This window comes from Sebastes umbrosus, chromosome 17, assembly GCF_015220745.1.
Source record: "Sebastes umbrosus isolate fSebUmb1 chromosome 17, fSebUmb1.pri, whole genome shotgun sequence".
Lineage (NCBI taxonomy): Eukaryota > Metazoa > Chordata > Actinopteri > Perciformes > Sebastidae > Sebastes > Sebastes umbrosus.
This window is the reverse complement of record NC_051285.1, coordinates 9,463,263-9,482,467: the sequence shown is the minus strand read 5'-3', so window position 1 is coordinate 9,482,467 and position 19,205 is coordinate 9,463,263. Positions and strand designations below refer to the sequence as shown.

General features: G+C 42.1%; 1 protein-coding gene across 7 annotated transcripts in view; it reads right to left on the bottom strand.

The window, feature by feature from the left end:
* Positions 1-19,205, bottom strand: part of gabra1 (gamma-aminobutyric acid type A receptor subunit alpha1) — a 61,649-nt gene that overhangs the window by 23,774 nt on the left and 18,670 nt on the right. Inside the window, exons 1-6 of one of the 7 annotated variants that reach the window (XM_037747809.1) lie at positions 14,043-14,431; positions 11,608-11,713; positions 7,080-7,192; positions 5,995-6,062; positions 3,456-3,676; positions 366-448 (exon numbers count right to left, since the gene is read on the bottom strand). In XM_037747809.1, coding sequence (XP_037603737.1) covers positions 366-448; positions 3,456-3,676; positions 5,995-6,062; positions 7,080-7,192; positions 11,608-11,687 — 565 coding nt within the window. In that variant the 5' untranslated portion in view covers positions 11,688-11,713; positions 14,043-14,431. Of the gene's footprint in view, positions 1-365; positions 449-3,455; positions 3,677-5,994; positions 6,063-7,079; positions 7,193-11,607; positions 11,714-12,601; positions 13,008-13,061; positions 13,081-13,209; positions 13,565-13,855; positions 13,889-13,971; positions 14,432-19,205 lie in introns of those variants that run through there. The other 6 variants (XM_037747808.1, XM_037747810.1, XM_037747811.1 and 3 more) reach the window with 6 other exon arrangements.

Below are 19,205 nucleotides of genomic sequence, written 5' to 3'. Positions count from 1 at the left end.
GTCTTCTTGAGGTTGATGACGGGTAGGGGTAGCTGTCAGCGGTGAGCAGCTGGTGTGATGCTCTGGAAACGTTACAAAGAGTGCTGCCTTGGATAAACACAGGTCTGTGCGCTGCTCGCCTGCCAGGGTCTTGCAGGGTCTTGCAGGGCCTGGCAGGGTTGAATGGGGGGACCAGAGGGGGGCCTTGGCGGACAGTTCCTCCGGGGGAACAGCTGTTACCACACTGACATCCCTTATCGGGAGCTGGTGCAGGGGTCGCGCTTCCAGTTGGATGAGGTAGTGACGGCGTGTCAGAGAGGCATGTGTGTCGGTGTGCATTTATGTGCATGCATGTGAGGTTGCGTGTGAGAGCAGAGGCCACTTACAGCTGCCAAACTTCAGCGGACAAGCATGGGCATCCATAGGGAAGTCTTCCAGGTGCATGGGACATTCTGCTCTTACAGTGAGCCTAGAGAGATTCATACAGACATGGATAGAAAATTAGAGAAAAAAAAAGCAAGGAAATAAGGAAAAACACAGATTGTGGCAAAAACAGGAAGGAAGAAATAACAGTGACAGAGCTCAGGCTGTTCTCATACACACCTGATTCAACTGTTATCAGGCCATTAAATAGGCGTTATCTGTCGCTATACGCACCATGTGGGTCGTAGGGGATTGCTACATCTACTATGTTGTAAAAGTGAACCTTAAAAGCAACACGTTCTAACACGTTGTTAAACTGAATGAAACTTACATTTTGAACACAAACAAAAAGGATTCTTTCGGTTTAGGCAACAAAAAAACAGATAAGTTCAGGGAAAAACATTGTGTTTTGGGTTAAAATAACTACAAACAATATAACAAGTACACACTGTTGGTTTCACACAGGATGCAAATTCCCGTCCCTTGGGTGAAAACCCTGTGTTTTGTTTCTTATCCATTGTCTCCAACTACTTTCACGCTGTCTATACTACAGCGCCTCACTTCCGCTTCTGCTGCTGTCATAATTACTACGGTTGCTACAGGTCGCTGTTGTGTTCTTTTATAACTTCTTTCGGTGATCTACTATGTGAGTAGATGATAAAACCTACTATTGGGTGTAGTAGGCCCCTATTGAACCACATCTATGGGGCTTATAGCGACTGATGACGCCTACAACAGTCTAATTGGCTCTCATACACTGCTCGTAGCTATACCTCGTATGTATCACACAAAATCAATTCGTATGTAATCCACGTAATCGTGAACTAAAGAGCGAGAAATGCCACGTAGGGAGGAGGTCGGGGTGGAAGGGTGGGTAAAAAAACACCAGACTTTCACCCAGGAAACCGGCATTCGTACCCAATGTGAAACCAGAAGTCAACGTTGATTTGTTTGTCACATAACTTCTGTACTTAAATTACGTCACTTCTGGAGCTATTTTAACTCAAACCACGATATTTTCCTAAACCCAACTGAGTAGTTGTGTTGCCTAAACCTAAGCAAGTTGTTTCCTGTGAAAAAATAAGTTTATTTTTAAAAGACTGTATGCATGTAACGAGTGGAAATTAACACTTGCGTTACGTGTTGCTGGACATTCTTAGGAAAATGCATGAAAAATGATATTGCAGTGATGGTGGAGGGGTGAGCAAGACGACCAGAGGAATCAGTACAGTGTGGCACCAGGAACATGTGGTGCCACATTTTCCATTTCCTCAGCACCAAACACTGTCAAACTGCAGCTCCTTTCCCCCAAACCAACAGAAACGCTCCAGTTCCCTGAGCTGTGGGTTTCTATTTCCTGACAGCTTGGTGAAAAACAGCACGTCAGGCCACCCGTGACACACTAATCTCCCATCCATCCCTCATCTCGCTCATCTGTGACAGCAATATGGGCTCCGCCTCTACCCCCTCCCCCTGCTAGTAAACATGTTAAAACAAATGTTTTACAATCCTCGCCTTAGACATCTCACATTAGCATCACTCTGCGGCGTGCGTCAAAGTTCGCGCCGTCTTTCAGGCTTTTATTTACCCGCATCCCCGCTGAAGGGCCACTACCGAGGTGCCACGACTCAGGTTCTGAACTCAGCTCAGCCGGTCGTACACCTTATCTTCCTGCTCGCAACTGTCAGGTAGCATCCCCAAAGTGATAAATCATGACAGGATAAAACTGTTTTATTTTTCCTGGTGAACACCACAATGGAAAAATGACAAATTGCAATGAAAATGTATGTGGTATAGAGAAGTTATAAATGGCTGACTATAATCTCTAAAGAACAATAAATAAATAAATATATAGAAATAGAAATGTTACCGTATATGTTACCCTATAAAGTAGAGTAATGTGTGTATTCACAGTTAAGGGGAGACACTACAGGTGAATAGGGTTAACATTTTAAATAATAGATATCGCCACGAAACTTCCCCAGTTGATTAGTTAAAATAAGACAATTATTTTTTGAATTACAAGTTTTCTGTAATTGTTTATTTAAATATGCAAATGAGGCCTTATCTTATCAAATATGTGCTAATTTTCATACATTTCCCGAGCAGAAATATGAATATTGGATAAAGCCAGGTTCAAAATTCTTGTTTCATTTTGTTGACATTAGAGTCAAAGGTTTTAACAGAGGGAATTATGGATTATTATCTCTTTTCAACACTCCATCAATCAGACGATTACTGTCAACATCCATAAAAAAATTCAAATCAAATCAAGTTTTTAGGAATAAAATGTTTTATAATCAGATCCAGAAGAAACCGCTCTCTAAAAATCTTGGTTTGGTGTATGTAAGCGCTACTGAAGTGGAGATTTCAACTCATTTTGAGAAAATGGCCTTTTAAAGATATGTATGTTTGTTTTTCAAGTTTTCTGAAATGTTTAAATATGCAAATGTGGCATTATCTAATGTTAACTTTTTGGCAAATTTAGGAGAAATCTACAGACGCAAATAGACAAGGTAGTAAAATAAACACCTAAATGTGTATTTTGGATGTCTTCTTTCCACTAGCCTGAAACAGGGTAGAAGCTATGCAACTCATAAAAGTTACTCTATACAATGTTTCATTTAATAGCTAAAAAGATAAAGCTGGTAATTTTCTATTTCATTCCTAATGACAACAAATGCCATTATTAGAAACTGTGACCAAAACCGACAATCAATTGATCTTACTATAAGTACTGTCTGTAGCTAGAGACTCTGTGGCTCAGATCTCCATCAACACATCAATAAACCACACTGTTGGACTGGGTGACATGTTCCTTCATTCCCATGACCGCGGGCACTGAAATATATCACGAGTCAATTCCACATACACCATTCTGGTGCCATCAAGTTCACCAAATGTGTGTAAATCCACAGCTGAAAACGCTCCCCAACAAATGCACTTCAGTTTGAGTAATGTTACAATATTTCAGTGTCAGCTCAAAAACATTTTAGTCTCTTGCTCGTTCTGAGAGCCTTTACCGCAGCGGTGTGGAACTATAGTCAGCCTACCTCATGGTGTACAGCAGCGTGCCTTCCTCTGTGATTCGCAGCAGCTTGTTGGGCATGGTCATGTTGTGAGCCACCGACTTCTTGCCGTTGTGGAAGAAAGTGTCAGGGGTCCAGATCTTGCTGGCCATCAGGTTGTTGAGACGCAGCACGGCCATGGGGCCTTTAAACTTTAACCTTTCATCCTTCCAGCTCTGTCTGAAGAAGACATCAATGGTGTACTCCTACAGGTGGACGATGGGAGGTAGAGAGACACACAAGTCAAGCGGGAAGACAAAAACAGAATAACCCAACCCTGTAGCTGTTTTCTTTCCACCTCCATTGTCTAAAGCTGGCTTGGGGAAGATGCTGAGTAATCCAACCTTATTTTTTACCCTTTTCTTGTTCTCACTTTTTTCCTTTTTCTCCCCCTTGTGTCACTTTGACTTTCTTATGGTGGTCTTGGCCTAGTTTCCCTGCTGGTAGCTGTCTCTTCATGTTAAAGGCTTTGGCGAAATAAAGGGAGGATCTAGTGGACGGAGGTGCATGGTTCTCTGGCTGGTGTTTTCTTTCTAAAAGAATGCCTCTGTTGTTAAGTATAGTAATTGTTCTCGATTAGTATTATGTGTCTTTTCCATTTTCTTTCATTCAATTTTTCACCTAATTACGGTCTGGGCATTTTAATGCGCTGTATGCAAATGGAACATCATTTAGCATTTGGTCATTTGGCATTGCATTGTTAGGTAAGTGCCAAGGATGATCATTGTTTGCATTTATCTTTGGGGGAAACTTCTTCGCTCAGTAATCTAAATTGCATTGGGCACAAAAAGGAGGCGCTGGACACAAAATTAAGAGGACATTTCATTTTGAAGGAGGCTAATGACTCTAGCTGAGAGCAGATTCTAATGGCTCCACATGACTGCCCGGCAGAGTAAAAAACGGAGCCTCTAAAAATTACAGCGCAGCCTGTTTTTTTGTTCTCTTCTCCCCCCTATTTCCACATGGCCCACGTAAGATAATTAGTGCGAGCTGAAACAGAGCTTCAAGGTAATAGAGGGGGTGGGGGGATAGGGTGACGCCAGAGATGGAGATGGAGAAAATGTTCTTCAGCTCTTCCTTCTGGCCTTAACACAGCCGCAAAATAGTCCTGGCCCCGCATGTCAGCCGGCGCAATTAACTCAGATTACGTCAAATGGAGTACAACACTTCACGTGCAGATAACAGGAGTCTTTTTTTCCCCCCAAGTGGTAAAAGAGAGCCAGTGAGACATTTGGATGAGATTAATTGGTTTCCAGTGCACAGAGTAAAGATCAGATGCTCATGTTTGAACAGCCCACGGCTTTTTTTGTTTTTAGGTAGCGTATTGAAGAAAGAAACCACAAATGTGATGACTCATATGTGGATGTTGCATTTTAATTTGATATTAATGTAACCATTTTTTTGTTGTTGTCGCTGTCGAATCATCAAAATGGGATGCACCAACAGCTTGACCTTACAAATCACAGCAATGAATGATATAAAAGCCATGTTTGCTGCAATTAGATTACATTTCAGGAGTGAAAGAGATCTCAATATCCATAAAATGTTTTTTTCAGCAAAGACATATCAGCATGGATATAGTTCTGAATTATGAATACTCTATCTCCAATTGAGGCTATTCTTGGAGAACATACTATGGAGCAAATATAAAACGGTCACTATATCCTGACAGTAGTGCATGAGACAGGTAATCTGAAAAAAATCATGTGCCTCTGTGTCCATCGGTGCTTCTAATGGCATCTGCAAGATCTCACAGAGCGGAGGAAAAACAACCAATCAGAGCCAAACTGGAGCCTTGCTGTCTCTGAGCAGCTGTCAATCACTCGCGAACTCCGATCAAATGGTCAAACTAGACAGCGCTGATCAAATATGAATCAATATTCTGTTACTGTTATGCACTATTTAGCTGTAAAATTAGAAAGTTTGTGACCCGGCAGCTATGTTGAGATCAGTTGAGGAAATACCAAGCACCGCCCACCAGCCGGAACACAGCCAATAGGAACGCTCTCTCTCTCTGAAATGACCTGTGATTGATTAAAGTCTCCCGTCATGGACTAGATATTTTTTAAAACCTGAAAACAGAGCCATGAAGAGGTGCCGGAAGTCTAGTTATCTCTCAGAGAACTTGAATTACAATATGCTGAAAGGATTTGTGCCCAATGATGCCAAAAATATACTGCCTACCCCCACTTAAATATCCCAAAACAAATAGTTTGAGGTCGGAGTTCACAGCATATTTCAACATCCACATAAAAGTCACATGCAGCCATATATTTCCGAGCAGGGGTGGCATTTACGTAGAGCGGGATTACTTGACCACGCACCAGAAAATACATTTCACACATGTGACAGTTTTATTAACACATCAGGAGTTAATGGAATGAATCGTCAAATTAATAATTATTTTACAGTTTAGTCACATTGTGTGCCCAGAGAGGTTAGAAGACAGGGGGTGAGGGTGGAGGAACAGGGACAAGGGGGGGAGGGAAGCTAGTGACATTTACAGAGGCGGAAAGAGTCTTACCATGTCATGGTCCGAAACGGGCCCAATACTAGTCACGAAAATGTCAGTCTTGACTTCAGTTACACGCTCTGTTGAAGCAGGAAATTGCCAGAGTGAGTGACTATCAGTGGCATTCATTACCCCCTAACTACCTGTTAATACAAGACCACCTGGCTATAGCTTCTGATCCATTCAATCTATTCAGCGTTATTTTTAACACACACACACACACAAATTGGAGAAAAAATACACCACCATAAAAATGCTCATTTTGGATGTCGATAACCATTTCTGCTGGTATTGGTTTCAGTGTCAGCTCCATTACCCGGACAGTGGTTCAATCTCTTCATAAATTTGCGCATTGCTGTGTTACTGAAAATATGCCACTCTGGTCCCATAATACTGATAGCTTTAAATGGGTCCACTGGGGATTCAATTGGAGGAGGTGGCAGAGGCTATGTGTGTGTGTTCCTTTTGATTCTGAATCTGAAATATGACAGCCATGATTTATGAATGATACCCATCATAATCCATAATTTCTTCCCCCTCGGCTGCTGAACTTCTAGTTTTATTCGCCTGTCGGTCTGTTTGATGCCTGCTGCATCACACTGTGCGATCCTCAGTGTCCTTCACACACCAATTCTCACATTATCGCTCTCCCGTTTCTCTTTTAACTCCCCGTTTCTTTCTCTATATTTCTCTCCTTTTCCATTTCTGGATTTGTCTCTCATGCAGTCTCTCTGCCATTTTGTTTCTCTCCATCTCTTTCTCTCTAACAATGGACAGTTGACAATGGAGTGAACAGCAGCCCACACAATAAAATGTCATTCGCTGTGTTATATTAGAAGAAGTGCTGGCTTTATGAGAATTCACTGTTTCACAAAAGCAGCAGGTGAAGAATGAGTTCTTGTATTCTTAATTATCACACTCAGAATCTGACACTGAAAGCAAAACCACCTCTATAAGATTGAGTCACATGGATATTACTATGTGGAGTCATGTGGAGAGTAAGCAAGTCTTTCAGATGATATTTGCATATTTGCAAAAAAAGATTCAAACAGTCACTGTGAGGGACAAAAGACATTCAATGGCTTGGGTTTACTGACCTCCCAGTCCTGGCCGGAGGCGATTGTCGTAGCCATCCAGAAGGCTGTCTAAGATCTTGGTGAACACTGTAGTGTTATCTTTCTGTTCATCTGTCATGCCGTTCTGCCCAGCGCTAACAAAGCAAAGAAGAAGAAGAAGATTTAAAGTTAGACTCCAAAACCACAGTCCAAACTGCCAAAATAGTAAGAGCATACCCTGAATATGAATCATATATGAAAGGCAAAAACAAATCTCTTCTCTTTAGTTAGCGAGAAGATGGCTCTGCTGAAGTACTCGGTCGACGCAGACTGCATTGTGAAAAACAAGAAAACTCAAATCCTGCATGACAATCGCAGAACCTGCATTTCCCCGTCATTGCCAATTTACAATACACAGTGTGTGACCATAAGGTTTTATATCATATTGATATAACCAAGTGATTGTTAAGAGATGGATTGGAAAGCAAACTATTCCATTATCCTGCATCATCCCTTTAGAAAGTGTAGCTTGTGTTATTTGATACTGGGCATGCAGAACACACGTGTGTGCGAACACACACACACACACACATGTACTGTAGGCACAATGTCACAGAGAGAAAGAGAATAGAGAAATCATTATCCATTATTTATACCTTAATATGGTCTTTTAGACCACAAAGTCCTTGCTGAATGTGCTCTTTGAACAACATGAAACAAAATGCTCAGAGCGATGCCGAAAAACAGTCACAACCAGTGATTGTAAGAGCAGAGTTTGCAGCATCTCCACGCATAAATATTTCAACGCACTCATAATCAGGAATACAGCCCTTAATTATATCGCATAAAGGCGGGATGCGACAGGAAGTGTGCATGTGTTTGCATACCTACAGTCGATGCACGCATGCACAGTAGGCTCAGGGTCTACGCCCATATGCAAGATTGTGTGCATATTCATGTTTGCATGTGTGATGATAATCAGTCTCTCACAATGTATGCCTCTAAGCAATCATTCTCTCTTTCTTTTTTATGCCAATAGCATTTGGTTTGATTGCATGCTAAATAAACAGCAAGTGTTTGGAAAATGAGCTCTGCAAGCTGAACGGCTCCAAGGAGAGGGAGAGGTCATCAAGATTATTTAGCAGGGACCTGCAACGGGAGGGAAGGACAAGTAGGAGGGATGGCCGGAGGGAGAGTGGCGTCTGGGGAGACGTGCGAGGAAAGCTCCAAAGAAAAGACAAAGAAAAGAGAGAAAAAAAAGATGGAGGAGGAGGAGGGGGGAGATGAAAGGCAGAAGAGCGAGGTTGGGAAAAGGTGAAGAAATTGTGAAGTGAAACTGGGGAGGGGCGTTTCAGAGAGACATGTTCAAAGCCGTGGGATTGAGGCAGATCCTCCAGCTTTGAACGTGAGCTGCTAAACATTTCTGCTTTCTAAATAAGGATGCGGCATTCGACCGCGTCACACACGGATTTGTATAAAAGGGTTAATGCGCATCTCTCTGCCACCAATTTCCCTTATTAATTCGCAAGCGTCCTTCTTCTATCTGCCAAAATAAAAAAAAGAACCCTCTGAAAACCAAAGCCAGCATTAAAAACTGTATAAAACTGTGATGAGCAATTTTGTTTTTGCGTCAGTCTTGGAGGTAACAGCTTGGAAATGCTCACATTCAAAACAATAATTAATCTGTTTTGTTCAGGTCTGGGAAGCCAATTATGTATAAATACAGGAAGCAGAAATTGCATCCATGGGACGTCAGTTGAGGCTAAAATAAAACACAATCTCCTCTTCTCTCACTGATTAATATTCCTACTTTCCACATTGATTTAGGCATTTCCAATTTGCCAAATCAGAGCGAGACATTGAAGAAGTTTTAGGTCTGCTCCTAGGGTTACAGTCCTCCTGTTATCGTCTCCACCAACAGAGAAAACAAGCCAGGGTGTCTCGTTTAAGTTCACCAATAATCAAAATATACTCAACGAGGGAAAAATCCATCTTTACAAGTCATTAATAATTAGGGGTGTGAGAAAATATCGAGTATCGCGATATTACATTTTGTGATACTGTATGGATTCTCAAAACCACTGTATCGATTTTTAATTAATAGTTTACATGCAAAGATTAACTCAGTCAATACTTTTGCATTGGCAAAGAGATGTGTCCTCTCAGTGTATGCTGGATGTTACAGGGACTGTGATAAATGCAAATCCCACTGTTCTGATTGCATACAAAAATTACTCCAATTTTATGCATATGGTGGTGTGTTCTTTATATGACGGTTTTCCTAAAACTAGATTTAAAAAATTGCGTTATATCGCCTTCCTTACAGTATCGTGATTTATTGAATCGGAACCCCCTGTATCGCGATACGTATCGTATCGCCAAATTCTTGCCAATACACAGCCCTATTAATAACCAGTGGAAGAAATACTTTTTTCTGTTGAAATAAAAGAAAGAATCTATCCAATGGAATGATTTTTTGATCTTGCATTTTTTTTTTAATGATAGTTTGCTATATTTTTCCTTGATTCAAGTCAAATTTGTCATCTCAACCGCATAGAAAACCACATTAGTCAACGTATAAGGAATGGATGGAACAATATGGCACGCCTTTCTTTTAAGATGGACATTTTTTGCAGTGTATGTGGAAATTATGGGTGGTGGGGGTTGGGGGTGGGTGGGGTTTCGGGTGTTAGGGTTGTATGTCAAGGAAAAGAAAAGAAAATGGAGAGAAGAAAGGTGATGTGGAAGAATACACATGTTTATCAGCCAGGGGCCACTTCCTCATAAAACATTGTACACCATCCCCATCTACAGGTCATCTGAACAGCAACAGTGCCGTTCACACTCTGCCAATGTCTCTCTGTCTTTCTCTCTTTCTCCATTTTACTGTACGTCCCTCTCCTTCTCTTTCGCTCTCTCTTCCTCCCTCGTCACTCGGATATCTAATTATAAGGCAATTTCTTTCGTTGGCAACATACTGTAGCAGAGTGCGAGGTCTTCCTGATTACCGTGTCTTGTTGAAATCCCCCAAGGTGTGTACCAGTGTGTGTGCGTGTGTGTGTGTGTGTGTGATTCTGTATTTGACTTCAAAAGAGGGGGACTGGATTATACAGTAAATCTTTGGGTGATAATTGCTTTGCAGTTTGCAGTGACAGCTCCTCAGTGAAGTAATCACTACTTTTACATTTTCTCTAATGTGCTCGACATACAGCACATCAAACCCAGTAAATCAAACCCTGCAGTGCATCTCAAACCTCAGCCCACTGCCGTGATTAATCAGTTAGATCAAATCAGCTTGCATTAATGACGTATTGCGGCGCATTTTAAAATAGCACGCGTTCCTTCTTGCATGTGCTCAGGGGCGTGCGAGCTGCAACGTACTGTACGCTGCGTGCATGTGTGTGTGTGTGTTTTCCATAGTGTCACTGAGAGAGAAGCAAGCTGGACCATCTCAAGACATCGCCGTTCAAGTCAACCGCCTGTGACAGTTCTGCTGAATTATTCAACCAAGCAGAAAAGACTGATCTCCCGAGTCTCTCCAGGATTCTCCAGGAGAACCACAATGGGATGATGATCTCATGCAGTTGCAACAGCTAATACATTTTCTATTTGTAACCGTAACTTGTCCGCGTGTTTATTCACTGTAGGGTTCAATGTCAAAGTTATCCACATTCATCCAAGGAGTGGAGTCATATTGGAATGTTTTGAAGGTATGCTACACTTGAATGGCTGGCCAGCATTTCAAATCACGTGGGAATTAATGCAGCTGCAGACACATGACAGTGGATCAAATCGCTGCCACCTCTTATCCAATCATTCCCTCTCTTTCTCTCTTCGTGTTAGGTGACATTCGACACCTCGGTGTTGACATTGAGAAGTGTGTCTGTGCATCGACCCTACTCTCCCCGCAGCCACTGTCAGAAACACATGTGCCCGGATCTGTGCCAAATATCCCACACATCATCTACTGTACACAGCTGAAAGCTGGGAATGTAGATGTAGTCCCACAAGGCTAGTGAACCAAATCAAGTGTAACACCGTGGTAAAATGGATAAGTGGCTATTTTGGTTCCCCCATCTCCTCTCTCGGTGTTGCACGTCTTATTGCCTCTATATGCAATTACAAGCATGGAGGTGTCCTGTGGGGATGCCCCAGTTACAACCACGGTGACTATATGCTCTGTAAGGGTGGAACCCAGTAATCCAAGCAATAGGCAGGAATTTAAGCTCAGCAGGTGTACTACTGTTTGCCCCCTGACTGATTTACTGATATATTTACCAGTTGACCATTTGGCGAGCACTGAGACCAACATTTAAAGGCTTCTTCTACAAAAGTGCATTCAATATTTTGCCCAATGCTGTGTGGGTTCTTCACAGTTTGCCCTCCAAATGTCACTATTTGCAACTGCAGTATAATATCTCGATCATATGGGCAAAATTTAGAATCCATTGAGCGTTTGTCTCAAAACACTACGTATAAAAGGCTTCAAAACCAAGTCACATGAACAGAGTGAGTGACATTTTTTTGCTTTCACATATTTGAAAAATTGAGGTTAAAGTTGTGTTCTTACCTTTTCCCAACCAGCACGCTGTTGGCCACAAGCAAGCAAGCCCACAGACACAGAAAGGCCGTCCTGCTCCGTCCACACATAGTTGCAATATGAGGACCTTTCAATGCTGGAGGTCAAAGAGAAAGAAAGAGAGAGAGAGAGAGAGAGAGAGAATGAACATCACCATCATCATCACCATCATTACCAAGCCATGTGAGCCAATGGTCCAACCATTAACCCAAAACATGTCATCGCAAACATGAAGATGTGCTAAAAAAAACAACAGCCAACATGGAAGTGGAGGCTATACAGAGATGAGGCTTCTTCTTAACATCTCTTACAGATTCACTGACAGCACAATGAATCAAACCAAATGGCCCCTGCCACATGCATTGGGCCATCACATGCCACTTGCACCCCCTCAAATCATATAATAAATGATGTGTCACACTGACAGAGACATATTCTCCACCCTGAAACTATGTGAGGAAACCGAATCTCCAGCATACTAGGGAGGATGATCAGAAAAGGGACCCCCAGTGGAAATACGACTTTCATAACTGACGCTCAGCTTAACACACGCATATATGGCTGCATCTGTATAGCGCATAAGAATTAAGACGAAATAACAAGGCAGCACATCATCGAGCACATAATAACACCCCCAGCAGTGTGTGAGCTCGTATAGCACCTGTGCAACAGCCTCCCTCTGCAATGTGAAACGCGCAATACCGCAATATCAAACCGAATCCAACCCCTAAAAATAAGAGCATTTGCTTCTTCTTCCTCCTCCTCCTCCTCCTCAATCACTGAGCTATGATGTCAGCCGGGTCATAAAGTATGTAAGCAATTAGCCTGCTCTACTGTGCATGCAAAACACAAATGTCCCATTTTTTGGAAGGCATAATCGATGATGTGTCCACTGAAGAGAGGACCAATTACTTACTTATCTCCAAGCCAGTATTTCACACACACACACGACCACACAGTGAAGCCACGTAGAAAGACAATATACCCTTGCTACTTGATGTTCCAAGGTGTGAAGCGGATGGATAGTAGTCTGCTACAAAAAAAAAAAAAATGAAATAAAAATAAATCCTTTTGGTTGACAAGGATTTGACAAAGCTGATGCAGATTAACGACTGGAGGAAGGAGAAAATCCCCGCACACAAGCACACTTTCTAAGTTATTCAGATGGGAAATGTCACCCCTATATACTATATCATATATCGGAGCCTATGGTAGACATTTAGCATGCAACTGGCATCCCTGCAAAGGTTGGTCTGAATGCATGCATGGCGATCCAGTTCGTGCGTGGCGGAGTAATTAAGCAAATGTGCGCTGATGCTGTTTTTTTAGTCGGAGCGCTGTCCGTGGTGCTGAAACCACACTGGCACCAAAACGCGCTCTAGTTTTGTCGTAAAAATACGCGTTAAACGGTGCCAATTTCGACGGCAAACTCTCCTCTATCTCACCCAATAAAACTCGTCTTCGATTCTAGTCCAGCAACACATCCTTTCTCTCTAAAATCCGAGTGTTGCTCCTCTCTCTCCTCTCTCTCTCTCTCTCAATCCTCTTTCTTGTGCCAGGCGATGGCTAAAAAAATGGAGAAAAATCACTTACAGCAGATGAGTCGAGGGGGGTATATTCGGTGTCCCTCTGGCTATATATCCTCAAACTTTTTTTTTCAGAATATCTTTTTCTAGCCGGACTGACTGCATGAGAAAAAAAAATCCTCTTGTGATCTCAGATCTGACGAATTCTAGCTCGGAGGCTTTGGAGAAGCGGCTGCTGACGATATGCGCAGGTTTCTCTCTCTCTCACTGTTCATTGGTGGTGGTGGTGGTGCTGTATAGTGAGTTCAACTCTCTCTCACAGTCTGTCAGCAGCAGCAGCAGCAGCAGCAACACAACACACACACAAATCTGCTAAACTAATAAATCTCGCTCTGTGTGCCAAAAGGTGTATCCAAAATAAAATGGCACCAAAAATAAAGTGTCCAAGGGTTTCATTTTGGAATAGGCTGTGCAATATAAAGACTATAGCCCGCCCATTTTATATGCAGCACAATTTAACTTGCCCCTGTCGTCCCTAATCTCTCTTTTCAGTGGCTGCTAAATAAAAAAAAAAAAAAAAAATCCTCTTACATTTTCAACTCCCTTGTTTTTTCATCGCAATTTTCTCTCTCTGTCTCGCTCCCCTGACTCCTATACTGTACGTGATTTTTTCCAAGGAGATACAATAGGCATGCATCAAAAGAAGATCTCACCATCTCATTAAAGGGATAATCACGATGGAGCAAAACAAAAAGGATGGAATGGATTCACGGATACGCGCAAGAAAAAGACACCTCCAAAAAATGTTAAGAAAATCGTGTTCCCTCACCAGCTCTGCAATGATGAGCCTCTCTCCTTCTCCGCAATAAAACACAAAATCCTCCTCCTCGAATCACTCACCGTCTCCTAAAAGCCTTTTGCGTTTCGCATCGAGACAAACAGCAACCGCGTCTCTGTTTACGGCCAAATATTCTGCTGCTATACAGCCGCGCACACTCCAGACTGAGAGCTGAGGACGGCGCTGAGGAGCGCTGAGCTGCGTGCATCTGAAATGGAGGAAGTAAGTATGTGAGTAAAGTAGGAAAAAAAAAAAAAAAAAAAAAAAAAATTGGGCTGATGATAGCCTTACCCGGCGTATATTTTTGTAGTCATCTGCGTATTTCAAGTTAAAACTACAAATCAGAAGACATTTTCATCAGCGGAGGACTACAGCAGTGGAGGCATATATATAGAGGCAAAACAAGGGACAGTTTTAGACCACATCAGTGTTGTTAATTCACGGTTGCATAAGCAGCCTATAAATCCCAGCTGTTGATTTTTTTTTTTTTTTTTTTTTTTTTTCGGAAAGAGATGGAGCAACTCATTTTTTTTAATTTTTTTTAGTTTTTGACTGGGGGGTTTATTTTCATCACAGCAAAGCAGAGTGAGCTGGCAGTGTATAGTCACGTCAGTCTGGTCTGCAGTGCAACGTTTCCTCTGAGTGTGTGTGTTTGGTGTGTGCGTTTGCCTCCTCACGCGTGGTTAAAGTAGTGCATGTGCGTGATTAGTTATGAGGGGCTTACATGTGCCTCTGTATTCAAACATCTATCTATCCATCTATCATTAAATAATGCACAAAAATGACAAGAAATCAACCCAAATATTTGGACATCTTCCTCCCTCTTCCTTCATGCGCTCTGCTCACATTTCATCCCCAATACATAACCTGATGCTGCAGGTGCACGCGCACATTTTTTAATAATAATGACAACACGAGAGAAACCCCGTCACACAGCCTCCTCCGAGCTCCTCCCTGTATATAGAACGAATGTCATTGTAATGCAAGCGGAGTATCATTTCAAGCTGCTTCTTCTTCTTCTTCTTCATCTTCTCTCAGCAGACGCCGCCGCCGCCGCCGCCGCGCGCTACATGTGACTCGATTTGCCTAGTGTCTGTGTGCGCGCGCGTGCACGTGCGGGGAGCATGCATAACCAACACGTGCCCGCGTGCGCGTCGGGTTGTGCGCTCGCGAGACGGATAGTGGAGAGGAGGAAAAAAAAAAAAAAAGAAGTATATATACGACTCTCGTCTCCTCCTCCTCCTCTTCCTCTTCCTCTTCCTCTTCCTCACGTTTTAATAACCTTTAGTTGGAGAATTTTCTTTTTTATGGGGGCAACAAAAAAGACCAAAAACACACTGCACAAGTGATCAATTAAGACGCGTAATAAGGACAGGCAAAAAAAAAAAGGTGCAGCTCCATCTCTGGGCAGGTGATGGGAGTGGATAGTGGAAGGTGTGTGTGTGTGTGTGTGTGTAGGCGTGGATATGTGTGCGCATGGCTAAACGGAGAGAGATGGATGACGGTAATTTAGGTGAGAGATGTGCAGGTTATGGAGAAATAATCACTCTGTGTGAACAGTGCTTTTTGAATTTTAAAAGAAGGGCTATTGACAGACTACACCCCCCTCCACCCCTCTCCATCCCTTCTGTTTGTTGCATCCATCATGTGGTGATCATTTGTTCCGTTTCACACAAACTTATAAAGTACACCAAGCTGTGGTGAATTGATATTCAGAAGCAATGTGTGGCAGCGGAGTCTTGTGGTAACCCCGAGGCCACCTGTTCTACATGTTCACGCTTAACATTTGTGCCACTGTGTTTGTGGGGTTGTGTGAGTGTGCCCATGTGTGTTTTGCTCAGGTGAAAAATCAATCTTGGGACATGTCTGTGTGTTTCTGTATTAGTATTTGTCCATTTGACCTTTTAACCTTAAGTCATTCACACTCACACATGAGTGCACAACCATTTGCTCCTTGGTGGTGTCCCATTATGTCCAGCACTTACAGCACCAGGATTGTTGACTTGTGGTCCTTTGAGCACTTGTGTGACCCTGCAGGTTTTGTTGACCTTTTTTTCCAGTTAAATGTGCATGTATCATATGAAACTAGACTTGGGTGTCGCTGTAAAGATGAGACTCTTGTGGATCCAATGAGCCTAATTGTATTCATGTGTGATGATGTTAGTCTCCATAATAGCCATTCCATTGTAGTGAGACCATTTTTTTATTTTATTTGACCTCACTTTATAAAATGACCTGTGGTGACCTCTAGGATAATCACAGCCTCATGCAACTTGACAACCACAAACTAAAGACCTAGGGCATTCAGAGGACAGATGGCCTTTCTAGATAGATTGACAATAAGGGGGTTTCTGAGCAGTTTCCAGAACAGAAGTGCTCGCCATCCAATCGCCAAACGATGCAATTATTGCAGAAATCTGGAGTGTTTGGAGTGGATCAGAGCTCTCGACAGGGAGGAATGTCTTAATTTGGCATGTGATGTCACTCGATTGGAGATACCTGAGGCTCTTTCTGTGAGTCTCTCTGCTCACAGACAGAGGTATGTTGTCGCTCCGGTTAGCTCCTCGATGAAGAGGTCGCTCCAGACCACTCTCTGTCCAGTAGGCAACAGCAGGAAGGCCTCCCATCTGGCCTCCAACTGAGGCTGTAGCAAGAGAGAGAGAGAGAGATAAACCCAAAGTGCAGTACTTCACTTCAATTACTGCAGTAAAGCTTGATTTGTGCTTGCCTTTCTTCGCCCCCTTGGGCTTGTGCATTTCACAGTGCCAGCGGGTTAAAAATGCTGCTACCGCTCTGAGCTCTTGAACCCAGACTTGGGTGCCCGCTGCTTAACAGTGTCTCATTTCCCTCCTGCCGAGCTCCTGGTTTCATCCGTTATCTCGCATCCATGCGATCTGGACGGAGCGGGCTAATTGAGGCCATCCACAGGTGTGGATGAACCTCATTTTCAGTAAGGTGCTACCCATAGAGCAGGAGAAACACTCACAGTCTAATGAGAATGAAGAAGCAGTGAATGCACTGTCAGAAGTTGATTCTACCAAAGTGCTGGGTATACCTGCGCTTCTAACAGTTTTCCTGGTGGACACACAGCCGCCGTGGCTGCAGCCTGTGGTTCTCTTTCTGCAGAGCATTAAGGGCGACTCGCCTCAATCAGTCGTCCTGAGAAATAAATCAGGGTGTTGTAAAAGACAAAAGAGTGCTTTCCCGTCTGCGAGCTGCTCTTTGCAATCAGCCGTAAGCTGACATCTCCTCTGACTCGCCGTTTAAGGCCAAGACAAGCGTTAAACACACACATGCACAGGTGCACACACACATTCACATTCATACCCACTCAGGCTTGCTCATGTTGGCTAACATGCACACATATATACATACCAATACGGATGTTTGTACCTGCATGTATACTCACACACAAACAGACTGTGTGTTCACATACAGTATGAATGTTACTAAATGTATGTGTTTATGTGTACACAGATACAGAACTGCTATAATCGTACAACATCTACGGTAAAGATTGCTCAGTGGTTTGATCAGTTTTGTCTTATAAATGATGATGGGTATGTTTCTTGTTGGAACAAAAAGCCAATCATTTATGTCAAGAAGGATTGGCATAGGTATTGTCAAAAAAAAAGTATTAAGGTATTCAAATCTTGGTATCTTTTTAGACTCAAAATATAGTTTAACAAAACATGGTAAAATAATTAAAGGGCATTAAAGTTCAGCTTAACATATTTTAGACAAATGAGGAATTATTTTTGTATCAGTGCTGCCGACACGCAGCGTTTATGAATCACATGATCCCATCCCACATCTTGTATTGTGCTACAGCCTACCAGCAGGCTGGAGAAACTAGTCATTACTGATGTAAACAAACATTTAACAGCACAGGGAAGCATAAACTGGTGTTGTTTACTTGTGTATTAAAGACCTGTCAATCACTATAGAGGTGTGAGTAGGTGTTTAAAAGTTTAGTGGTGGGTACTGCAGATTGTACCTTTAAAAACCTTATATAAAAAAGTCACTGCAGTTTCACTATACTGCAATAGTGCCCTCCACTTTAGAGACAATCTTTAGAGTTCTGACAATTATTCAAATGTAAGTCTGGTACAGGATATTGAATGGCCCCTTCTCTCCTCCATTATGTCACTTTGTCTGAGAACATCATTACATTTTGTAGAATATCTTCCATAACAGATTGAACTGTACCCTTTGGCCACACCGCATTTGGGAAATCAGGTTTTTCTGTGTAAGCTGCTGCCCAGTGGAACTGAGAGAAGATGGAAAATTCCATTTGTAGGTTTTAATGGCATTACAAACAACATATTTATATATAAAATATATATGTAATATTGTACTTTACAAATAAATGAAATAAATAAATACAATTATTCCAACAGCCACAAATCAACACAGTCACATACATATATATTATGTGACACACATATACAATTGTATTGTACTAATACAGTACATACACATAAGTAAGGGATTATGTACAGTGGCCGATGCGGAGGGGTGTTGCATCGCCCTGAAGGAGTTTATTTCACAACAATGACCCGTTAGTTGTACATTATCCCGCTTATTACGGTTACTTACTTAAGAAATCAATAATTACTAAAAAATAAAATATTTACCAGTGTATATCATACAGCTTCATTACACAACATAAATAAGTAAGTAGTATAACATAAACTTAAGCATGTAATCTGCACAGTAACAACAGTACTTTTACAAAATCTGATGCAAATACACAGGATGTGTTTGCAAAAGCAAATACAAACAAATCCTGTGTGTATGCATTAACAGACACGCATGCATATGCATACATTAAGGGTTGTGCACAAATATCCGTTTTTATCCCACACTGTGCTAAAGGCTTGGGAATTAGCTACAACCATACACATAAACACATACACCCACATCCGTCTACTTGCGTACACAAACACACACACAAATGCAGGACAAAATAAGACGGTAAATCCAAAGCTAAAGCTCGAGATAGTCTGCAAATCTCTGCAGACAACTACTGCACTAAGCAACCAGTTGATCTTTTCACACTCAAATATTCCCGTTTGCCAATGAAACGCCATAAACACTATGTGAATGAATATCAAAAGAAGAACGCTGCTCAGCTCTATATCTGTATCTGTGCAAACCTGAGATAAAGACTTTGAAGGTCTCTCTGCTGCATCTTTGTACCACCAAATACATCCCATTGATTT